We start from the raw sequence: 22,869 nt of genomic DNA, 5'->3' as shown, positions 1-22,869 counted from the left end.
TCGGCGACGGGCTTGGAGGGCGGCGAGGGCGGGACTTCCGCCGCCGGGGAGGCGGTTTTGTGTGTGAGGAGAGGAGCGGGCGGCGCGCGCGGGGTCCCGGCTCCCCCGCGGGGTCGGCGGCGGTGGCGGCGCTTCGGGGCCCGGCTCCGGCCTCCTCCGAGCCGAGGGGCGGCGGAGCGGCCTCCTGCGGGCTGCTGAGGGGGCTCCCCCCCGGGAGGGGGCCCCCGCGGTGCGCGGCGGGCGGGCGGCGGGGTCCCCCCCGGGGGCCGAGGGGCGGCTGAGGCGGCGGCGGTTTGAGGGGCTGAGGCGGTTCTCACCCCCCGGCGGCCCGGGCGAGGGTCGGGCGGGCGGGCGATGAATGGTTTCAGCACCGAGGAGGACAGCCGGGATGGGCCTCCCGCAGCCCCTTTCTACGGCCAGAGCTGCTGCCTCATCGACGACGGGGACCGCTGCGTGCGCCCCGCCGGCAACGCGTCCTTCAGCAAGAGGATCCAGAAGAGCATCTCGCAGAAGAAGCTCAAGCTGGACATCGATAAAAGCGTGAGTGCGCCGCCGGCCGCGCCCGGCCCTAAAGTTGCTTCTCCGCACGGCGAGTTGGGCTCTGCCCTCCAACCCCCCTCCCCGCGGTCCTGCGAGCCTCAGGAGCTGTGGGGATGGTTTGTGGCAGGAACTGCGGTGCTTTGCTTCTCAAACTTGCTGCCTCTGGTGCTTATGCGCTAAGGCACAGGGTTTCACGCCTGGGTGCAGAGGCAGCGGTGCCTGGTGGCACGGAGGGGCTCCTGAGGCTCACTGCGGCAGCCCCGAAAGCCGTGGCTGAGAGGGAAGGCTCTGCGCAGTGGGTGCTGTTCTCAGGGAGCCAGGCAGCAAGCCGGCTTTGCTCCGGGGGTTGCCGCGCTGCTTTAATTTCAGTTTCGTACTGGAACGTGCTTGTGCTGCTAGGCGAAACCAGCGATACGGCTCGCTATCTCTATATAAGTGTAGCTAACATCCCTTCTTACTAATTAAAGTCACAGCGGAGCAGATTACTAAAATATAAACCGCTGCATCACGGCCACAATGCGCAGCAACGTGCAGCGTGCTGCCTTACAAATACAGCACCCACATGGTTATTTGCTGTTCGGCACTGAGCAGCCCAGTTTGCTGCTGGCCGCTTAATTCCACGAAGTGACAGCTGACAGCTCAAGATAGAAGCGGGTTGTTTGCCGGGTAGAGAGCAGGTATAGCACAGCAGCTCGTGAAGACTGCAGGAGGAATTTCTCAGAAGCGACTCTGTTTCCGGAAGTCTGCTCTGCTTGCCTTTCTTATCTGATCTTTAAAGGTTAAAAGCATTAAAAACAAAGAAGGTGAAGTTCTGAGGCCGGCCATGTGGCAGCGTCTCCAGGTGGTCAGGTCACTTTTATACAGCCAAAATACAAAATGTCATGGGAAGAGGGTGACTAAATTTGAAACCTCGTGGTTTTTAGGAATAGAATTAGGTTTTTCCTGGTCGTAGTCCCCAGCAGAATTGCTTAGTGGCATAGTTGTTTCATTCTAGGAAAAAACTCTTTGTTGTTAGATGAAAGGCTTTATAAATAAAAAGAGAAAATCAGCCTAATGAGCTCAAAATGAAGGGAAAGTATCAAGTATGCTGCAGAAAGGGATTCTGAATGTAGGGTGCTTGTGTTACCTGGAGATATTCTTGCCTTATTGGCTTCAAATAATTTTGATCATTTGTATGTATACTAATTTTAGTGTTACAATATCTGTTAAAACGTCAGTTCAGGGGTAAGATAAGCTGTGGAAGGGAGATGCTTTTGCTCTTACTTCGTCTGTTTTAATTGATGTAATTAGCCAAGTTTTGTTTTGCCTAGGTTTTGAAACCCTTGTGTTAATAATCTGATGTGCTATTCAAACCAGAAAGTTCACCAGGGTGGAGCAGAATAATATTTTACTTGTTAGTTACCTGGCTACTCCTAAAGAAAATGCATTTCCTGCAGGCCATTCACTGTGTCTTTCTGTTATATGACTACAACCATAAAAAAGAAATATGTTATCTCTGAGATTCAGGTTCAACTGGAGCTCTTTGGTATTTGTAATGTAAGTTATCTTTAACACAAGCGTATGATACCAGGCCTGGGGTTTCAGATTAGGAATTTCTTAATGTCAGCCTCTTACCCTCGGTCATGAGGTAGTAAGAACGCACGCTGTGGTTCTGGTGTCTAAGGGCTGCTGTTGAGTACTGTTTTTACACTACCTGTTTTGATTGCTTTTTTTTTTGCCACTTCTGATCCGTAGGTGAGACATCTGTATATATGTGATTTTCACAAGAATTTTATTCAAAGCGTCCGAAACAAAAGAAAAAGGAAGACAAGTGATGATGGAGGTGACTCTCCTGAGCATGACACCGATGTCCCAGAGGTTAGTAGGCACCGAGTCGTCGTAGGATGCTTTACCAGTTTTGAGCATGGTGAAGTTTCACTTGGATGTTTTTGTGTATCAGAAAATAATTTAATTTGCAGCTCCACTGAAACTACTGTGGAGTTGCTCTGATTTTTGAGGAAGACTCTTATTGATTGTGTCGTATCCTCATTTTCTTCTTCATCCCTGTATGAAATCTTTGATCCAGTCAGTCTCTCTATGTTTGGGAATGTGATCCTCAGGGCTACTAGGCTTCTGCAGGCCTTTGCATGTACTATTTTTAACGCTATTTAAAATTACCTTCAAATTACAGACCGCATTTGTAAGGCTTTTTATTTTAAGGAAACTGGCATATTCCTTTTTGGATTTCAAAACGCTAGAATCGTCTCTTCTCTGTCCCGTTGCGTGCAGTGTTTGTTTTGATGATGATTCTGGTACTGTTGACATCGTAAAAAGTTGTGCAAAGGTAATGTTCACAGAGCAGCTGAGTTGTGGCCATGTCAGCAGAGCCCTCTGCTGGAAATGCCACCCGTGCTGGGAAAAGGCGTTCTTCTGAATTAAAATAAGAAATGTTTTGCCAGCAAAACTGTGTCCCCGCACCTCCTGCGTGGAGGTTTTGAAAAAGTAGTAATGTTTGTTTTGTTTTCAAGGATATGTGACCCTTTGTTGTAGCTGTTTGTGCTTCCGTTCCGTATGGATCTCTGCTGAAACTTTACAATACAGAGTTTACATCAGTTAACCAGAAGGGCTGGTGGAGGCCCAGCTGGCACCTAAGAACGTTAGTGCTACAGGGCGTGCAAGCTGTTTGGTGGTTACAAACGGAGGGATGCACGTCACATAACAAAATATGGATCTCTGCAGTGTGTCAGTCTTCATGATGTTTTCTTCTTGGTTTCTGGCAGAGCTTCCTTTTGTCTTTGAAATGTGGCATTTCCCACATGATCTTCATCTTCCTGTAGCCTCCCCCTGCCCCCTGCTTTTAAACTCTGCACTTCCCATTGAAATACTTGAATTTCATTTCTTCTCTGTACTCTGTTTTATGTCACAAGCCCTTTGTTCGATGCCTGCTAAATTGATATTTTGTATGTGAGTTTTTTAAACCTTGTGGGAACAAAAGATTCCCCTTTGCTCAGAGGTTGCAGAGGTGTAATTGAGAGCAGAAATTGGCCAGCAATTCTGTTGACAGCATGTGAACCAGAACAAAATTTTGTATTTCCCTGAGGCTATTTTGGTCCTTTAACATTAACAAGTACAAAATAGATTTAGATTTGTCCATAAGGCAAGGTCATGTGGTTCTAAATGTGAGCAAGGAACTTTTTCTGCTGAAGAGGAAATAGCTCTTTTTAGATTATTCCGCATTTATGCTTAATAGATGCTAAAGGTAGTGCTTATCCCCTGTTCTCTGTATCACTTCCAGGTTGATTTGTTCCAGCTCCAAGTGAATACTCTGCGACGTTACAAGAGACATTATAAGCTGCAGACAAGGCCTGGACTCAACAAGGCTCAGCTAGCAGAAGTAAGTGATGGCAAGTGGTACTATTATCTTCATCATTAAAAATCTTTTTCGCTCCTATACTGAGGTGCCCACTTTCTGGACACCAATACCTGTGGTGGCTATTGTTAGCACGTCCCATGTGCTCTGCAGTAGTTCTCAGGAGATGGTGCCAACAGAAAGCTGCGTGCTTTCTTTCACTGGAGATGGTCATGGAAAACATGGAAGCTGGCTATTGAAAGCATGTTTTAGTAACTTGCTTTTCTCTGCTTCCTTTCCCTCCTTGTTCATAGTCCCCATTCTAATACCTTTAGGAAAGAGAAAGAGAACCTAGCTTTGAGTGGCTTGGATGTTATCTGAAAATCTCTGTTCTGCTGGAACTCAAGCATACCCATTAATAGTCACCTGAAGTGCCCCTATTATTTTCTCTTTCCTCACAGCCACTTGAACTGGTTGGAATTGCTTATTATTTAAGGCAAAATCTGACCATGACTTCAGATTGCTTATTTCCCTCCCTTGTCCAGATTATCTTATGATTCTCTAGTAAGTCAACATGTAAAAGTTTTTTTTTTTTTTTTTTTTTTTTTCTTAAGGTCTTTTCCTGTGTTGTTGTTTTTTGTTTTTTGTTGTTGTTTTTTTTTCACACCATACTTAAGAAATAACTGTGCAACTCTGTTATTCAGGCTAGTTGTGCTTGGTGTGCATCTGCTCTGCGCTCTCTCTCCTCACTTGATCTGAAGGTTTTCTCTAAGAAAAGTCTTTTCTAAACTTGGAGGAACTGTAGCAGTTAAGAATGATGAGGTTGTTTTTGTAAGCTGAGGTTGTCACAACTGTCTGCCCAGAACTGAATAGTTTTGCTGCTGCTTTAAAGAACAACAACTGTCAGACCAAAAAAGACAGTAAAACACTTTCTAGTTCTTTCCAAGTCAGCTAGGGAATGAGTGTACAGAATATAGAGAATGTGTAGTGTAATGCACGTAGGAGCAAGGTAAATGAAGTAGGGTGGTTGTGTGTCCACATTAGTAGAGCTGATTTATCATGTTACAACTAACTGTCTGCCAGTTACCTCCTGCCATGAAAGGCTACATACTTGAGCAATTTACCATTCATATGCTCAGGAGGAAAAAATAATAAATAAAACTACTGTGCAAGCAGAAAATAACCTTAAAGGGAGCCTAACTTAAAGTTGTCACACACTTCCCAGATTTCCTGTGAAGTCTGAGCAGCTTTGACCCTACGCTGGATCCTCGTCCAGCTCCCATGCTTGAATCACTGCTGCCTGAGGCTCTTAGACTCCTGCTGCTACCCCACCGTAAGGAAAACTCAAACTTCCATAAATCTTCTTGGAGTGACTTGATGCAGGCTGAGGAATAAAATTCAGCTTTGGAGCTGTATTGGGTACCAATAAGAGCTTATTCCCTATTAGAGGCAGACCTCATCCAGCTCCAGTGTTTTTTTTTATTCACTTTCTGAGGAAAAAGCAGCTAATGGTTCAGGGCTTATGCTCAGTTTAGAGAGGAGTAGCCTTAACTGAACTCTAATCTTCCCATTGCAAATCCTCTGGTGTACCTTTCAGTAAAAGCTTAAGTAAAAGCTTATTTTTCTTTTGACTCAAAATCTTTGCTACATCTGGTTCACAAAGCAAAGTGTTTCAGTATTTCTGACACTCTCCTTAAAATACCATGATGCAGGGAAAGCTTACTCTTCCAAATAATCTCGGCATAAAATGCCACTGAGGAGAGAATATGCTGCTTTGGCAGGAGGACATTCTGGCTTCCAAATTCTGCTTGTAGGTTGGCTGCAAATAGTGCTGACATAGCAAGACTGTGCTCTGTTCATATGCGTATTGCAGCTGTAAAGAGAGAGAGACAGAGAGAGAGAGGTAAATGAGGACTGACACTTTGAATTGGTGCATGTTTGCCTAAAAGCATATTATGCTCAGTGGCCATAAAATAATTTTAGGAAAACACAGAAAACCCATAGTTCTGGATATTTCCACTTTTTAATTTCCGAATTTTTGTCTTTCTGCATGTTCTCCTTCTAGACTGTCAGTCGTCACTTCAGGAATATTCCTGTGAATGAGAAAGAGACGCTTGCGTATTTCATCTATATGGTAAAGAACAACAAGAGCAGGCTGGACCAGAAATCAGAAAGTAGCAAGCAACTAGAATGAAGATTAACAAGACTCGGAATAAGAGGGATCTTGAAGGAACAGATGGTATTGTGCATTTTAGGTATATAAAAACTGTTGAAGTATATTGTAAATTTTTTTTAAAACGCAGTAAGTCTGGATGACAGGAAAGTATAGACATTCTTATCAGGAATATATGAAAACATGTGCACAGCATGTTTCTGAAGACTTCTCTTCCCCTCGTTTAAAAGTCACATTGGAATCAAGAAATGAGGATAATGAGGAAACGAAGTAAACTTGTAGGACTGCAGAGTCTGCCAACTCAGTGTTTTAAAACATTTCTGGAAATCTGCATCTCAATGTAATTTAGATCACAGATGGATTTTTTTCACTGAATTTAGACTGCATCACAAAACACCATGCAGTTTGTCTTGGCACAGGACTGGAATAGCAGCAGAGATGAAATTCATTATCGAGGTGCGTGGGTCAGAAGTTTGTCTGAAGCTTGCTCCCCACCTACACGTGCTCTGTCTTGCCTTGAGTCAGTGCTTCAAGTCTCAAACTTATACAAATGCTCCAGCTCACCAAATGTACTCCAGTGACTTGACGAGTCTGAAATTTTATTTTTTTCACCTTGTTTCACCCGACATGGAAGCCAAACAACTTTCTACAATCGCTGTTTTTCTAAGTTCTTTTATTTAAGAACTCACTACTTAATTGTCTGTAAGCATTTAAGAACTTTTGCAGTTCCTCAGAATGTGGTATCAAGGCAAATACAGCTTATTTGCTGGGTTTGATTGCGTTGGTAGAAATGCTCATTTAATTCACTTGTATGTGTTTCCCTTGTATTCAAGGCTGGGTGATGATAGGTGAAAGAATGGGTTCAACATCTGTCTCTTAATCTCTGTGCCACGTCAGCTATCAGTCACAGGTGATGGGAATTTCACACTGAAGCTAGGCTTCAGCAGGTGTCACAAAACTGCTGTGTGGATTAAGAGGCTTGGCAGTGTAAAGACAAGCTAACGGGTGTAGTGCCATAAGCAGGGTAGCAAACTGGCTGGAGCATGATGCATTTCATCTGCCTTTACAAGCAAACAAAACATCCTGAGTATCGAAGCACTTGCCTTTTATGAGCATTATGTGTGCTTTCTGAGAGTTCTCTGAAGCAGAGGGTGGCATGCTGATGCTCGCTAACAGGGCACTGTAGGAAGAAATATCTCTGATCCTGTTATTTAAGGCCGAGGTGTCCTAACAACTAACACAGTAGTTATTTTGGCAAAGGGAGCTTATGAAAGTGTTGCTCGTGACTGTCTGTTCTCCTGTGACCTCAAATTCTACTCAAGGGGATCTCACGATTTAAAGCACCGCTCTGTTTCCATGCTGTCCTAACCAATGTCTCTGCTCTGTCAAAAGATGCCAAGACTCCACGTAGAGAGTGTATTCTCAACAAGCCTTAAGCAATGAACTGCAGTAAAAAAAAAAAAAAAAAAAAAAAAAAAAACACATTGGCTAGCATTTTGCCAGTGGCCGGTTTTAATATTCCCAAACTGGATGAAGCTTTGTTGAAGAACAGAACACACAGGTCACAATCCCAGCTTCGTACTGCATCACGTGTTTTGTAAGGCATGAAGGGTTCACGCAGTGAAGCTCTTGCTGAAGCTCTCCCAGGGTCTCTTTAAAAATCACGTCAATTTAAAGCAAGCTGTTCACGTCAGCTTTGAATTGTGTGCTAATATTCTATCAAGTTAAATGAACTTCAATGTGTTTAAAGTCCTGTGTCATAGGCACAATAATCTGTTATGGTACATGCCCCATTTGTGAAGTTTTGGAGAGTGTGATGGTTTCAGCATTTCCTTGTTTGTTTCCATATGGATTTTAAGAACATTGGACATGAGAGAGGCTTGCGGAATGAGGAGAGGATGTCTTGCATTGGTATTTCATGAATGTTTAAAATTTTCCCAATTATCCTGGTCCTTTCCTTACTGAAAGGGTGGAGCAATTCCCACATCAGTCAACATGATCTGGCTTCTCTCATTCAAGACAGATAGGTAAAGTGGTCCGTTCTCTGACTGCATGTTAATATTCCAAGTGCTCATGTAATCAGGGGATATTACCAAGGGAAAACGAGTTTCTGAGTTGAGAGTTGTGCCTCATCGTAACTTCTAGACCAAAACTGTAAAAAATGTAGTTTGGGGGTTTCTTTTTTGTTGTTGTATTTGTTTATTTTTTGTTGTTGTTGTCATTTGATTTTATGTCTAAAAGTAAATAAATCTGTTGGGGGTGTTTTAGCAGCCAGCAGCAAAATGATTCTTTTCAAGGAAATACGGTGGCAGGTTCCATCTGTTCAGGTGTATTCACTGGAATGCTTTGTGCAGAGGTGGTATCCAGGAAACTTTTTTTTTTTTCTGGAAATAATCAATGGATGTAAATTGTGATTCTTGGTTTCTCTCTTAAAGCAATTATACTTTTGGGGAAAAATTCTTAGCAAAGTGTGATGATGAAGAGATGTTTACCAGCCATTAGCAGTTGTTTATAAGGTGGAAAGCTTCGGGGCAGGATACCAAAGAAACAGAAGAGTCTTTGGCTGTCAGACCCCATAGCCTTATAAACCCTTGCAAATGCCTTATTACCTTGTTCTCAACTTAGCCAGATCAAAAACGCCTTGAGCAAAAGAAAGCTGATGTCTCGCTGGAAGGGTTAGCCACTTTCTGGCTGCCACGCTATAAACTGAAATCACATGTCAATTCAGTAGCAATATCCATGTTCAGGGTGCCTGTGATTCTTGAAAAGCATTTAGTGTCTAATAACCAGAAAACGCAACAATGCAATTGTCATTCTGTATAATACCGTTCTGTGTATTTGATTCCTTATGCTGCATGCCAATTAAAAACAGACTTTCCAACTTTTTTTAAAAAAAAAAAAAAAAACTTCAAGTAAATGTGTTTGAACCTCACACTTGTGAAGCCATGAGGTAGGACATTTTCTCAGCACTTTTAGATGGAACTCGTTGGAAAGGTGGAAGACCCAAATTGCTTTGGCTGGTGTGACAAGTTGTTGGATTTTTTTTTTCCTTTTTGCATTTTGCTTTTCACAGATGGGCCTTAAATTCTGTCTAGCTTTGAACCATGGAGCTCAAGCCTTGGGGCATGGGGGATGACCACGTCATCTTCCGTTTATAATAGTGGAAGCTTCCATCTTCCAAGCCTGCATAGGTGACATTCACCCCGGGGCAGAGAATCGTCTTTGAAGCCCTCAAGCCATTACATAGCCAAACTCAATTACATAGACTAATTCAATTCTCACTGAAGAGTTGTATCAACTTCATTAGACCTCTGACCAGATCCAAAGCCATTAGTAGGAAATCCAAATAATGCAGAAACATCTCAGAGAGTTAATTTCATCCTCTATGCTGACCCTCTGCTCACTTTAAGGGAAGAAGAAGAAATCATTGTTGGTAGTTATTGGCTTGAGCTCAACTCGAGGGAGTTTAAAGCATGTGAAGACAGGAGTAAGCAGCAATCTGATGGCTGAAAAATGCAAATATATCCAAGGAGGCTGTGTTAGAATGCATTTTTTACAAAAAAAACTGCATCATGAATATCATATATCAACCTGAACTAAACAATTGCATCAAAAGCTAACGTTTCTTTTGACAGGCACTTTAGATGCTCAGACTGAGAAAAGCAGAAGGGGCAGGTTTGTGCGGCTTGTCCCCAGTACTGTGGTATCCCAGTTTTCCTTAGAAATCTGGCTGTAAAGCAGTAGATACTGTGGCATGCAAAACTTGACCTAAATGCGTTAAGTCTGACATTTAAAGTTAGTCTAAAGTGCAAGCTGGCTTCGGAGAGGCTTTGGAATGAAGAGCAGAAATAATCTGCAATAAGTGCATTTTTTGAAGTGGGTCACAGTGGCGAAGAGACGAAGAAACAGGACACACGTGCGGCCCACAGAAAGACTGAGCAAAACACCCTTCCACTGCTAGCAACACGGGGAAGGCTTGTTCTGTGTCGACTCTCGTAATGGATGTTTTATGAGAGGGGAAGAAGGGGGGAGCTGTGCACTTTACGTCTTTTGGTTGAGCCAAATGTAAATACCAATGGGAGATCTTCAGCAGTAACTGCAGTTGGAGGGGAGAGGAGCGGTCTGCTGGGGGACTGTTTGTTTATGCTGGCAGATCGTTCCGCTTCCCCAGAGCACTAGCGTCACTTTGCCTCCACACTTTAACAGAGTGGGTAACACGAGGTGGTCTCCCTTCCGAAAGGAGCCCTTGCACTGCCCGCAGCGCTGACTGGAGAGTCCCAAAGGTGAAGGAATGTTTTTGATGCCTCACTCCTCTTGTCACTGATGCCCGTGAGCCATCTCTAGCTTACCGAGCTGCGGAGGGCTCATTTTCCCCTCTCAAAGTGCAAATGAACTGTTACAACGGGAGGTACTCCTCGCACTTCTCACAGCTATCCCCGCTCTTGCGTTTTTGACTTGCCTGCGAACACATCTGTTTGAAATGAATTAGTGGTTGAAGAAAGAGTGGGGAGAGAAGGGGGGCTCCTGCCTTAAACTTGAACTTCCCTCGCGAGCAGCTCCGCAGGCCCTCAGAGGCTGTGCTTCAGCAGGCTCGGGGATCTCCCGCTGCACCCCGACGGGGCTGGGTGTGCTCCTGTCCTAGGCACAGCTCTCTGCTCCACGGCCACGGTGCAGGGGAGGTAAATCACAGGTAACTCGCAGAACGGCTTGGAGTCTCTTAATGGGCTTACTGGGAGAGAAAAACTGTGTTCCCTCTTCTGTTTCTGGCCTCCATGTGTTGTGCTGATCTTATGCCAAATGTTTTGGACACCTTGTATTTTTAACTGTAAGATAGCTGTGTATTGTTAAAGCGACTTAGTAACTTATAGCGAGACTGTAGAACTCACTTCTCTGAGGTGTAGGAAATGTCCTGCTTCCACTGTGTATGAGACTTTAACTCTGTACTGTCTGACAAAGATCAAATGCTGAATTTCACTTTAATAAATGATCTATCTAGCAACAAGGCCTATGTTCCCTGCTGCATTTGCCTTTCTGCCCTTAGCATTTTCGGCTCCAGAGCCAATGGAGTTTTGCTTTGCATGGATGTTTTGTGCCGGGCTTGTCTGATTCACCATCATTTCCCACCCACCTTCCTAGGGCTGAAAATATTGCAGACGTGGAAGGAAGAATGGCACCTGCTGACTAGGATATGCCAAGCCTGAAGTAGAAAACTCAGGTCATCGGCTATTTTGTGACAAAACTGTGTGGGTTGCTGCAGGAGAAATCACAGAGTCTCTGGAGTGCAACAAAAAGCCTCAGGAGCAAGCTGGAGTTAGCTGGAGAGTTGGGGGACCTTACAGTGCAGGGAATTTGGGGCTTTTCCATGACAGGTTTTTTTTTTTTCCCCCTCCCTGTCATGAACAGTCAGTCAAGTGCGATGTCTCATTTGATTGTGTTTCCTAATGAATCTTCTTTATGCAAAGTTCAGCCTTGAGCTTCTGTTTCCTTCTCGAGTACACCCTTGGCTGCGTTTCATGCATGACTTCCAGCTCCCGTCATCCAGTCACAGCGGCGTGCCCGGCTGATAAGGTGGGTGCTACTCCTGAGCAATGCTGACACACAGCATCCCAGTGTTAAATCCATTGAGAGATCCTTTTCTGTGTAGTGCTTTGTTTCATTTTCCTGTAGTTTTTCATCCCGAACATCATTTTTGTACACCAAAGATGTCTAATTTTTTTTTTCCTGCAGCAAGGAAGTGAGGGATGCCAGAAATTGGGGATTCGGTACTTGTTCTCCTGAACTCTGTCATGGCATTTCCTAAGTCTCTGCTGGCAGTGTCTGAGGTATGTTTTAGCCTTGATTTTTAGCCAGGAAAGAGGTTGTAGCGTAGCTTTTCAGACACTTGGACTCTCACAGAGGATGTTGAGAGTTTTATGTTCAAAATACATGACCTGAATATATCATTGTCAAGTTAAATCACACTGTTCATGTGCAGTAAAGATTTGCACAGATAATTCTCCCTGAAACAATCGCACACCGCCTCCTGTATCCCTATTCCTTGGTGCTGTCCTGCAGCCAGCTGACCTGCGTGCTCCTCATTGTTTGTTTTCAGCGAAATGCCCGCGGGGAGGAGGGTGGCAGCTTGTGCTGCTGCTCTTCTGTTTGCTGCTGGTGGCTTCCAGCCATGCGGAACGTGTCTGGTCGTACTGGAGTGGTGCCTGCGGCAGGCGTTTGGTCCCCCCCTGCCCTACGTCCAGGGTGTTAGCTTTTGGCAGGGAGGAAGTGAGAATTCTTGGGAAGCGACCTTAGAGAACTGAGTCATATTGTGATGATCTTTCTCACTCTGCTGTGAGAAACAGCGATCAGTAATTATTCCCGAGTCTAATCTCTTGGTTAAAGACAGACCTCGATGTATCGGAGAGCTGGGAGAGACTGAGCTGGCACACCAGGAACATCCCAGTGTCATCACTGTCTTTTTTTTTTTTTGGATATATCTGGAGGCCTTAGCAAAGAACTGGGAGCTTTTTTGTGTGAGGCAGCGTGCTGCAAGTGTTGTCCCTGTCCCAGGGAGCTCACAGCTGAAGAAGACCAGAGGTGGCACAGGCAGGCACCACAGCACAAGGAGCAAGGGCAGGTCGCTTCTCAGGGCATCACTTGCATGTTGTCAGGCTTTTCTAGGAGGTAGCAGGGAATGGTCTTCAGGTGAGGACAAGGGCAGCATACCCCAGTGGAAAGGGAAAAGCTGTGTCATTTATATTCCCAAACAGGTGAGCGTGGGTTCTTCTGCCAGCACCGTGAGGTGTCTTGTGCAGGGAGGAGAGGCAGAAGGGCTGAAGGAGAACAACCAAGCAGCAGTTACGCAGGTGCCATCTTCAGCAAGAGAGAGTACACTGGAAACTGCAGTGATAGAAACAAACGGCTGGTGAATCTGTGATTTGTATAGACAGACAGATAATGTCGCTTAATCTCATTCTGGCTCCCCGCCAAGCAACCCACAGAAGATTTCATGCTCGAGCCCGGAGAGGAATCCGCTCAGTCTCTTTTTAACGCATTTACGCTGAGAAACTGCACCAGCAGCAGATTGATTTGATCAAATCCGAACCCGCACGCCCCCCTCTGCACTCCCGGCTGCCGTGCGAGGGCAGTGTTAGCTCAGCAAGCTGGGTGCTGGGTGCTCGCTGCCTGCACCTCCCAGCCTGGGGCTGTGCAACTGCCTGGGGGGACCAGGGACATTTTCCTGTCCCAAGGTTGTCTCCTGTGGAGGAGCTGCCCGTACTTGTCAGATACCGGAAGAGGGATTACGCTGTAGTGGGATGTGGAGATCATAAAAATGGCTTGTTTGGTGTTGTTTTTTTTTTTCTCCCTGGTGGAGATTGAAATTGAACATGTCCGATTCTCTGCGTGAGCCTTCGTACGGCCTCCTCGCAATGTTGATGGAAACCAGGCTTCGGTTCTCTGCTCCTCAGCAGAAAAGGGCAGCGCAGAGGACTGGGGAAAAATGTGAATGTGGATTTAATGGTTTTATGTTTTAGAGATGTGGTTGAGCAGGCTGAGTGTGGAGAGGAGAACCTCAGAGCTTTTTTATTTTTTTTCCTTCTTTTAATTTATTTCCCTTGTACCCAATAAGGGATGACTGCACAGTTCTGCCAGCACTCAATCTCACTTTGCCAGGAGTTGGAGCCAATTTCACATCTCTTATCCTTGCAAGCACTGTTGGCTTCTTCCCTAAGTACCTCAAAGCCCCCTAATGTGCTTTTACTTAATTGTTTTTGGAACGTTTTCCAAGATCTGCTTCCTTTGCGTGTTGCAGGAAGTGCTCTGTGATCGCTGCGGCATCCTCAGCAGAGAGCACCGAGGTGGAAGCAGAACTGCCAGTGTACAGAAAAGCAGTGGCTGAGACTGGGGAGGAGAGAAGCATCAGGTAGGTGGATGGCTCTGCTGCTCCTGCCACAGGTGGGGATCACCAAGGAGCCTGAGAACAGCAGGCAGCACGTCCAGCCCCTCCGCACATAGGTGGAGGGGAACAGCCCAGCACCTTCCCAGCCACAGGGGGCAGCCAGGATCCCACTGTGCCGAAACGGGGCCGTTCAGCTCTTCCCTGTCTGGTTTGCCCTGGAAGGATCCCTGTGCCCCCTAGGTTGATGTTTTCATTGTTTCAAACCCACCTTCTCAACAGAACCAGTTTGTTTTTCTTGGAATTTCCATTGGTTTACTGAGCATGAGCCCTGACCCTCCTGTAAAAAGCTGGGATTTAGGAGTGCTTGGTGTTCTGCTGCTGGCCTTGAGTCACCTCAGCTCTCTGTGTCTCCATTTCCCCAGGGATTAAAAACATGTTAAAGGCCCTTCACTGACCATTTCTTATAGGCTAGAACAAAGTACAGTGCTGGGGGAGCCACTGTCCTTCACCCGGCCACTTCTCATCCTCCCTTTTCTCTTTTCCATGACCCTGTTTTCCCCATTCCTCCCTGCTGTTCATCTGATCCAAGTGGCGTTCCCCAAAGGAGGCCAGTAAAGGTGTCTCTGCAAGGACTTTCCCACCTCTTTACGCCATCTTCCTACAAATAGGAGCCTAAAAGTGCATGGAATTGCTTGTTTTCAACCCTAAAAAGCTGGCTTGGTTCCTGGCTGTTTTGCAGCGTGGGTTGTTGAATGCAGCAGCCAAGGCATGGGTGTGTGTCAAGCTGGTGATCCTTCAGAGCAAAGCCTGCCCTCCACTCCCTCCAACAGACTTGGGACCAAAGTAGTAGGAACTGAATGGGAAAGGTTGAGCAGGTGAAGGAATTTTAAGGTTAATACAAACCTTGTGCACTAGCTTAGGTTCGTAACTCCTCCCAGCTTCTTGTTTTGGGAAGGAGCTCCCAGCTGAGGCACCTAAACCAGGCTGCTCTGACCCCTGTGTTCCCCTAGCTGCTCCTGCAAGTCAGTTATGGGCCATGAGGATTTTTGTCAGGGTAGCTGTAGTCTAAGAAAAAAAAAAAAAAATCCTTTTTCCTCTCAATTCCTCAGCTTTCAGCCACTGGTGACGCCATAAATTCCCCTGGTTCTCTGGTTACTGTAAAGTCTTTCAGGGTGGTCAGGACCTGAATTCCTCATGTGGAAGGAAGAACAAGCAGGCAAAAAGGAAGCACTGCAAGCAGGGACTTTCCCCGCCTCGTCGGTCCCTCTTGCTTTGTGCTCCCTCAGCTTTAGCCACCTGGATAACCACCTGCCCTGCCACCCACCCAGTGAACACCTTCCCACCAAGCCACACTCCCTGCGGGGGCTCCAGCACTGATCCTCCGTGAGACAGCCCCGGCTCCCACCAGATTCCATCCTGGAGCCTAAACCCAGCTGCTGCGTGGGACACGAGTGAGCTGCTGTGTGGCACGTGTCATCCAGCTTCACCTGAGGGCCGTGCTGAGATGCTCTGGGAGAGGAGCAGCAGGAAAATGGCCACGCAGGGTCACTGCAGGAGAAGGTGCTTGCTGACAGGGTTGCTCCACCACTGAGCAGGACAAGGAATGGTCTTTCTGCAGAGAAAGCCATGGTAAGCACGTGTGCCAAATCCTCTCCAAGCACAGGTCTTGTGAGAGGAGTGAATGCTTCTCCCAACACCCCACACTGAACAAGGGGCCTTCATGGAGCAGAGAAATTAAGGTCGGTGTTGGAGAGGTAGGGGCAAGGTGCTGGGGGTGAGTGCGCCCATTTTGTAAGCGTTGTTCTTGGGAACAACCTTGTGTCCAAGGGCACGTTGTTCTCACTTTTCTTCCAGCCCAAGCAGCTGCATGGAGAAATACAGCCTGGGCAGATGGCAGTGCTAGTGGATCAAAGTAGGGGCAGCCATAAGTGTACAAAGCCAAATTTATTTAAAAATAATTAAAAACAAAAATGTGGGAGCCTTTATCTGCCCTCGTGGCTGCAGTCTTCCCAAGCCTGGAGGCTCTTTCTACAGCTACGGGTTGGAAATGCATCTTCCCTTTGGGTGGGTCTCAGAACCACGTGATGAACCGGGCATGGAGATTTGAGGAAAAACGCCCTGAACTTTGCAACTGAGGGGCCCTCCGCTGGACAGCAAACCTTCACCTGAGTGGTACTGGCAGGAGACAGTCTGACTTGGGAGCCAGCAACTGGGCTCAGAGGCTCCGAGTGTTAGGAGAGGATCAAAAAGCTCCCCTGGCTGTAAATCTTTCACCTGCCATGTTACTCACTGGGGCTTGTGGCCATTCCTCTGAGGTCGGCCCCGGGTCAGGATTTCTCCTGTCTCTTTAGCCCCCAAACCTGGAGATTTTTGTCTTATCTTTGACGCCATCTTGACACCGAAAACAAATTATGGCCCAATTACCCTTCCCAAGAGGGGCTGGGGCTACCCTAAGTGCCCAAAACTGTCGGGCGCTTCCTTAAGAGCTGGCAATTAGTGGGGTGCAGGCTGGGGAGCGGGGACACCCCCCTTGGCATGGGGTCCCCTCCTGCACGAGGACATCCACCCAGCCCCATCCTGCCTGTGCTGGCCGTGCTGTGCCCCTTTTTACATCAGGCAGAGCAGAAATGGGGCTCCCGCTGGCCCCAGCCAGGGGATGCAGAGGTTTGGGGGACACCCCCAGCCCAGCTGCCCCCATCCCTGCCCTGTGTCACCACACGGGGCCTGGCTCTGTGACACTGCAGCCGCCCTGGCCCTGGCCGTGACCTTCGGGGCGACCTTGAGCGAGTCCCTGCTGGGGCTGGGGACCGGCTCTGCCGTTGTTTCGGGTGCCAGCAGGCGCCGAGCTGGGTCCCAGCCCACAGCCCCTGCCCAGTCAGCCCCAGTGCCTCTCCCTCTGCCTTCCCTTCCCTTCCCTTCCCTCCCTGCCCCCAGCCGTGCAGGGGCACCGACACCCCCAGCCCTTGCTGTTTTGCTCCAGCTCCCCTCTCACTCCTGGGTGAGCAGTGGCTGCGTGTTTCTTTCCCTTTTTTTTTTTTTTTTTTTTTTTTTTTTGTCAGATTGGTATTTTATTTGGCTCCATACTGTCTACCGAGCTGTCCAGCGTAACCCTTCCCTCGCTGCTTCTGAGATAAGGCCGGGCTCCCCGGAGATCAGATAAACAGGCCCATAAATACCTACAACAACAACAAGCAGGGTCTCGGCTCGGCAGGAAGGCAGAAGTATGCGAAAGAACACGAGGAGCCAAATCTCCACGCACCAAACTCGGGCGGTGCAGAGCGTGGGGTGGGAAGCGTGCAGCGGCCCCGCTGCCCCCAGCTCCTGCCCCTTTGGCTGGGTGGGGAGCCAGGGGGCAGTGGGGTCCCCTCCGCCATCCCCAGTGGCTGGATTCCAGCGGAGGGGATGCAGCACGTAGGATGCTGCCCCGCGGCCGTGCGAGCGTGTGCTTCTGCCCGGGCAACCCGGGAGGCTGCCGCTTCCCCGCGGCATCAAGTTCACGGCAGGGTCGAGCCGTGGGTGTGCGGATCCTGGCCACTGAGCTTTGCTGTCAGGTGGCCAAAACCGTGGAGCCAGTGGGTGAGAGGTTCTTGTGCCACTCAGGAAATGTTTCTGGGGGAAAAAAGAGGGGATGCTGAGGGAAAGGGGGCTGGGAGTGACCGGCTGCTGCCTCTCCGAGGCTGCCGGGGCTTCTCTCCCCGCTGGTGGGGTTTGCTGTGGGAGCAAACGAGGCTGCTCTGGGGCATCCCCCAGTCTGCTTTTCCCCAGCTCGGTGATCCCCAGGCACTGGGCTGCTTGCAAATACACCCCATTCAAAGCCTGCCTTTGGGGCAGGAACGTGGCACAAGGGGACAGGAAAAGTTTAGCGCTCGTTTTCACCCACTGTCAAACACCGTTTGATCTAACCTCACAGGAAAATCCCCTTGCTGGGCAGGGAAACCCTCTGCGGAAGTGGAAACGGAGCATTTGCGCTTGGAAAATCACAAAGGAGCGAGGGAAGCTTGCACGGGCAAGACATTTCCCAGAAGTGTGCTGCCGGCAGGTACAGCTCACCAGAGACGGGGTGAGAGCAGCAGCGATCCCCCCGCTGCGGGCAGAGCACCGCCCGCTCTGCTGCCTGTCCCCGTCCCAGGAGTAGAGCTGGAAACCCACACAAGAAAAAACACCGGAGGCTTTTGGTAGGGCAGCGCAGGGTCCCCGGGCTGCAAGTGATGTTCCCAACAGATCCCGTGGGGCTGGGACTGAGGACACGGCTCCTGTGCACGTCCCCTACCCTCCACAGCAGAGCAAGTCCCAGCACCCCGTTAACCCTTTGTCCCACCCAGTGCCACGGGACAGCCCCGAGTGGTGCCATGTGGGCAGGGGGATGCGGGCTGGCACGTGTAAACAGGGGCTGGGCTGGGCGCGTTTATGGCACGCTGGATTGCAGCATTATGGAGATGGTTTGGGAGCGTTCCCGTAGAAAGCCAGCCCTTTAAGGGATTGTGAAACTTAGCCATAAAATAGGATATTTGGGGCTGATCTGCTGTAAATGTTCTTTTTTTCGTTCTCCCTCAGATGTGTTTGTTTTTGGAAAGGCCCCGTTCTAGCTTCGCTCGTGGAGTCAGAGCCGCGCTAAACTTTTTACGGCCCGAATGAAAAAAAATCCCCCCGCAGGCGGGTTGCTCCGCTCCGAGAGGCAGCTTTCCTCTCCGCCTCGGTGGAGGAGATGAGGAAACAGCCACAAAGTGGGGCCGGGGAGGCTCGGGAGCAAGGGGAGGCTGCACACAGCCAGGGTGCTCGGTGAGCTTTAGCCGTGCCGTTTGGGGGATGTGCACACACCCCGACGGGCACGGTCCTGGCTTATGGACATCACATCGTTATTAATATGCCATTAGTCACAAAAAAAATAGGTGTTTTCAAATAGAAAAGTGAACGCTCCCAGCTCGTATTAGCCATACAATTAATTTCTGGCTCTTCCCCATCCTAGTGTTCTCTGCCCTGCGCAGCCTGACGAGCGTTCGGGTTGATCCCGGCATCTCCAGGAACGGCAGCGGGGCCAGGCTGGGGATGCAGGATCCGGCCCTGAGCCCCTGTGCGCACATCGTGGCAGCAAGTCCTCGGTAACAAAGCCGCCGCACGGAATAAAGGAACGAGGATTCAGCTTTAATTATTAACGATTATTAAAGATTTATGCCTGAGAAGCAAAAGAGCTGCACGGGGATGATTTGGGGCTGCGTGAGCATCGGCGTGTCCGCGGCTGGCTGCGTCCGTCGCGCTGGGACAGCGAGGAGGGGACACTGCAGCTTCCAAAACACATCCGAGGCAGCGCCTGCAGGGATCAGTCACGCTGCCACAGCGCTGCTGGTGCCGGAGCCACGCAGGGGGAGCAGGGTCTGGGTTTTCCAGTGGGAGCAGGGTCCTGCATTGGGCCGGGGAGTTGGTGCCTGTGCTGCAATGAAACGGGCTCCGTCCAGCCCGCAGGGAGGCCTCATCCTGCCGTCCTTCCCCAGGATGAATGCGGGTCGGGCTGGCTCAGCAGGGAAGGGGCTGCAGGGCAGGGGCAGGCCGGGGATGGGTCCGTGGTGGGGACCCGGCCAGCTCCTGGGGCGAGCAGGAGGCAGCGAGAGACCCACTGCCCCCGGCCGCCCTTCAGGACATGGGCAGAGAGCCGAGCCCTCCCAGGGTCCGGCTCCATCCCCATGGCTGCGCTCACCCTGCGGACATTGCAGCCTTGACACAAAGCGTTCCCACACAAACAGCACAAAAACAGCCCCGAAGGAGACGTGCGGAGGATCCCGGCTGAGCCGTAGCGGAGACAATCCCTTAGCACGGCTCGACCCCGCGGCAGCGCACCGACAGAAGACCCAGCCTCAACCCCACAAAACCCCTCAGCAACACGGGATGGAGGCGGGGGGCCCGGCTGGGAGCCCCCACAGTACCCAGAGCCCTGCAGCCCCCTGCCCCTTCCTTCCCCTGCCCCTTCCAGCACCACCTCGGCCGCAGAGCCGCGGCTCTTCGCACGGCGGGGAAGGAGAGGAGGCCTTTGCATGAAGTTTAGGTTTTTATTCGTTCGCTTTTGCGGCTGGTTTCGAAGCAGTCAGTTTTTTAAATACGTGCTGCGGCGCGCCCGGTCCCTCGGGAAGTGGTCGTGCGGAGCTGAGGTAGAAAACCCGGCCCAGGAGCGGTCCCAAATGCACCTCTAGGTAGTTTCAACGCAGCCACGCGGCTCGGGGCTTTACAGCAGCGACCGAGTGACACCGGCCCGGCCCGGCCCGGCTCGGGAAGGGAAGAATGAAGGAAGGAAGGCAAGAAGGAAGGCGGCGGGTGCGAAGGAAGGGTGGATTAAACCCGGCCGCCGACGGGGCGGGCAGGATCCGGCCCTCGCTCGCGTCCCGGCGGGGCCCCGCTGCCCGTTCCCCGGGGGAGCCGCCGCGCTCCGGGCCGGGCCGGGCAGGGGTCGGTCATGGAGCGGGGCTCAGGGGTTCAGTTCCAGAGCCCAGACCTGCTGGGGCCACCCCGTGCGGCCCTTCAGCTTCTTCTCGCCGTGGCCCAAGGGCTGCGAGGAGTAGACCTCGGGCTGCTGCGGGAGGGAGGGGAGACGGGGAGAAAAGAGCGGTGAGGAGCGGAGCGGGGATTTGTTTTCTCTCTTTTTTTTTTTTTCTTTTTTTTTCTTTTTTTTTGATTTTTTGGCTTTTTTCTGCAGCGGGGACACCCGCGGCTCCCCCCGGGCAGCAGCCGGGACAGGGGCAGGACGAAGCGCCCCCCGCCCGCCCGCCCCAAATCCCTCGGGGAACGCGCCCGGGAGCCGGGAGCGCAGCCCCGGAGCCGTCGGGGCGGCTTTTCCTCCGCCGAGAGCCCCCGCTTTTTTATTCTTTTTTTTTTTTTTCCTAGGGGAAAAAAGGGGAAAAAAAAAAAAAAAAAAAAAGCAAAATCTCCGGCTGGGTGTTCCCCCAGCCCCGGCGGGGCGCTGGGCAGCGGGGCCGGGCAGCGCAGGGGAAGGGGCCCGGGCCCCCCGCTTACCGTCTCCCTTTTCCTCTTGTTGTCCCGGCCGTCGGCCTTCTTCAGCTCGGCTTTGAAGCCCTCGGGGTCCCCGGGCTGGCTGTCCTTGGCCAGCACCTCCATCAGGTAGGCGATGTAGCTGGTGGCCAGGCGCAGCGTCTTGATTTTGGAGAGCTTGGTGTCGGCGGGCACGTTGGGGATGCACTCGCGGAGCTCGGCGAAGGCGCTGTTGATGCTCTCCGTCCTCCTCCTCTCCTTTTTGGGTCCCCCGACCCCTTTCCTTCGACCCAGGCGACCGCTGAGAGCCTCCAGCCTCCCCTGGCCGGCCGGGCCGTACTCGGCGGGGCCGTAATTAGGGCTCTGCCCGGGGAGCTCGGGGGCCACCTCGGCCGGGCTGAGCACCCAGCCGGGGAAATAGGTGCGCTCCTGGTGGCACCGCGCCGCCGGCCCGAAGAGGAAGGGGTCGTGCAGCATGTGGTGGTGGTGGTGGTGGTGGTGGTGCTGGTAGCCCCCCACCAGGTTCATGGTCCGCCCCGCTGGCCCCGGGGGCCGCGCTCAGCACCGCACCATGGCCGCGGGGGCCGCCCGGGGAGCGCTGCCCGGCTGGGGGCGGCGGGGAGGGGGACGGGGACAGGGACAGGGATGGGGACGAGGATGGGGACGAGGACGAGGTCGACGACGACGACGGGACGCTCCTCCGTGGGGCTGCGGCGGCGGCGGCTGGCTTTGGGGTTTGGGTTGTTTCGTTGTTGGCTCCTTTTTTTTTTTCCTTTTTTTTTTTTTTTTTTTTTTTTTTTTTAACCCCTTCTGGAGCCTCCCCAGCTTTGCCTTTATATAGGGCCGGGGGGCCCCCGGGGCTCCCCCCCCCGCCGCGGAGCCAATGGGCAGGGGAGGATGCTCAGGGGCCCCGGGGGGAGCGGGGCGGCGGAGGGGGGCGTGCGCCGCGCTCCCGGCTCGGTTTCTTTGGGCTCGCACCTCCGCCGCTCGCTTTCTCCTCCCGCTTGGTCCCTGCCCGCGGGGAGAAGGGGACGAGGAGTGACCCGAGGGGGGACCCCAGCCCCTGCCCCGTCGCCGCTCGATCCCCTTCGCTTTTTTGCTGCCGGTTGCGGGGGTGCCCGAGCCCCCTTTCCCGGAGCGCAGCGCCCGTCGGGGGGCGAGGGGTGGCAGCAGGGGAGCCGCGGGTGCCGCATCCCCGACGGCCGGAGCAGGAGAGCCCCTGGGGGCCGCAGTCCCGGGACAGGGACCCAGACCCACACGGGGGAGACCCCACGGGAGCGTGATGCAGTGTGGCGAGGGCACGGCAGCACCCGGAGGGCCAAGGGTGCTTGGAGTACGTCGGGGAGTGGGGTGAAGGCACCGCGGGGTGTCCTTTGGGTGTCCGTAGGCTGGGCGCATGGGGTGGGCTCCCATCGCTCGGGGCACGTTGCACACGCGTGTGCAGCACACCGCTGCGTTGCACGACTGCACGCCGCACACACACGGGTCCGACGCGCACGTGCTGCTCACACAAAGACCCCCACGTCTCAAGCGGGAGGTGCTGCACGCCTCGCTGGGCTGTGCACAGCACAACCGGCACGGGCACGGGCTGCGGGCACAGCTCACGGGCACGCACCCACGCTCAGGGTGCTGCAAACCCCCCCGGGCTGCACGCACACACATGATCTGTGCACGTGCACTGTGCAGGCCTTGCACGTACACACATGTGTGCAGCCATCCAGACACTGCACACATATAAATGCATAAAAATTATACTCTGCATGCAAACGTATGCAACACAACAGGGCAGTGGGTTCAGGGGATGTGCCCTGCGTTACCCTGTCCCAGGGGGTCCCACTGGGGCTGGGAACCTGAACCGCTGCAGCCCCAAACCTGAGCCCTGCTGGGGTCGTTATCCCGCTCTCCCCTGCACCCACGGGTGACGGCTGCTGGGGTGACAGCACCCAGGTCCCAGCCCGGCCAGGTGATGCTGGGACT

At 51.3% G+C, this 22,869-nt stretch overlaps 2 protein-coding genes and 1 long non-coding RNA gene across 3 annotated transcripts; 2 read left to right on the top strand and 1 right to left on the bottom strand.

Moving 5' to 3' along the window:
* The first annotated feature begins 57 nt into the window (after window positions 1-57).
* On the top strand, window positions 58-7,521 carry SAP30L (SAP30 like). The gene is made up of 4 exons (XM_082771667.1): window positions 58-540; window positions 2,275-2,397; window positions 3,815-3,913; window positions 5,934-7,521. The coding sequence occupies exons 1-4, from the start codon at window positions 355-357 to the stop codon at window positions 6,060-6,062; spliced, it is 537 nt and encodes a 178-aa protein (XP_082627793.1). The 5' UTR covers window positions 58-354; the 3' UTR covers window positions 6,063-7,521.
* Window positions 7,522-11,213: 3,692 nt separating this feature from the next.
* Window positions 11,214-14,148, top strand: LOC309883611. Its single transcript, XR_014318487.1, has 3 exons — window positions 11,214-11,609; window positions 11,769-11,863; window positions 13,831-14,148. It is a non-coding gene; the product is annotated as an uncharacterized lncRNA (long non-coding RNA).
* Window positions 14,149-20,371: 6,223 nt separating this feature from the next.
* HAND1 (heart and neural crest derivatives expressed 1) lies at window positions 20,372-21,603 on the bottom strand (the record flags this gene model as incomplete). The annotated part of the gene is made up of 2 exons (XM_082771420.1): window positions 20,917-21,603; window positions 20,372-20,473 (listed from the first exon to the last, which is right to left on the bottom strand). Exons 1-2 carry the CDS (start codon window positions 21,418-21,420, stop codon window positions 20,372-20,374), a joined length of 606 nt encoding a protein of 201 aa, XP_082627546.1. The 5' UTR covers window positions 21,421-21,603.
* Between the last annotated feature and the right edge of the window lie 1,266 nt (window positions 21,604-22,869).

Source organism: Aythya marila, assembly GCF_965140915.1.
Source record: "Aythya marila genome assembly, chromosome: 14".
Taxonomy (NCBI): Eukaryota; Metazoa; Chordata; class Aves; order Anseriformes; family Anatidae; genus Aythya; species Aythya marila.
The sequence above is the reverse complement of the archived record's forward strand: the minus strand, read 5'-3'. Positions and strand labels throughout refer to the sequence as shown.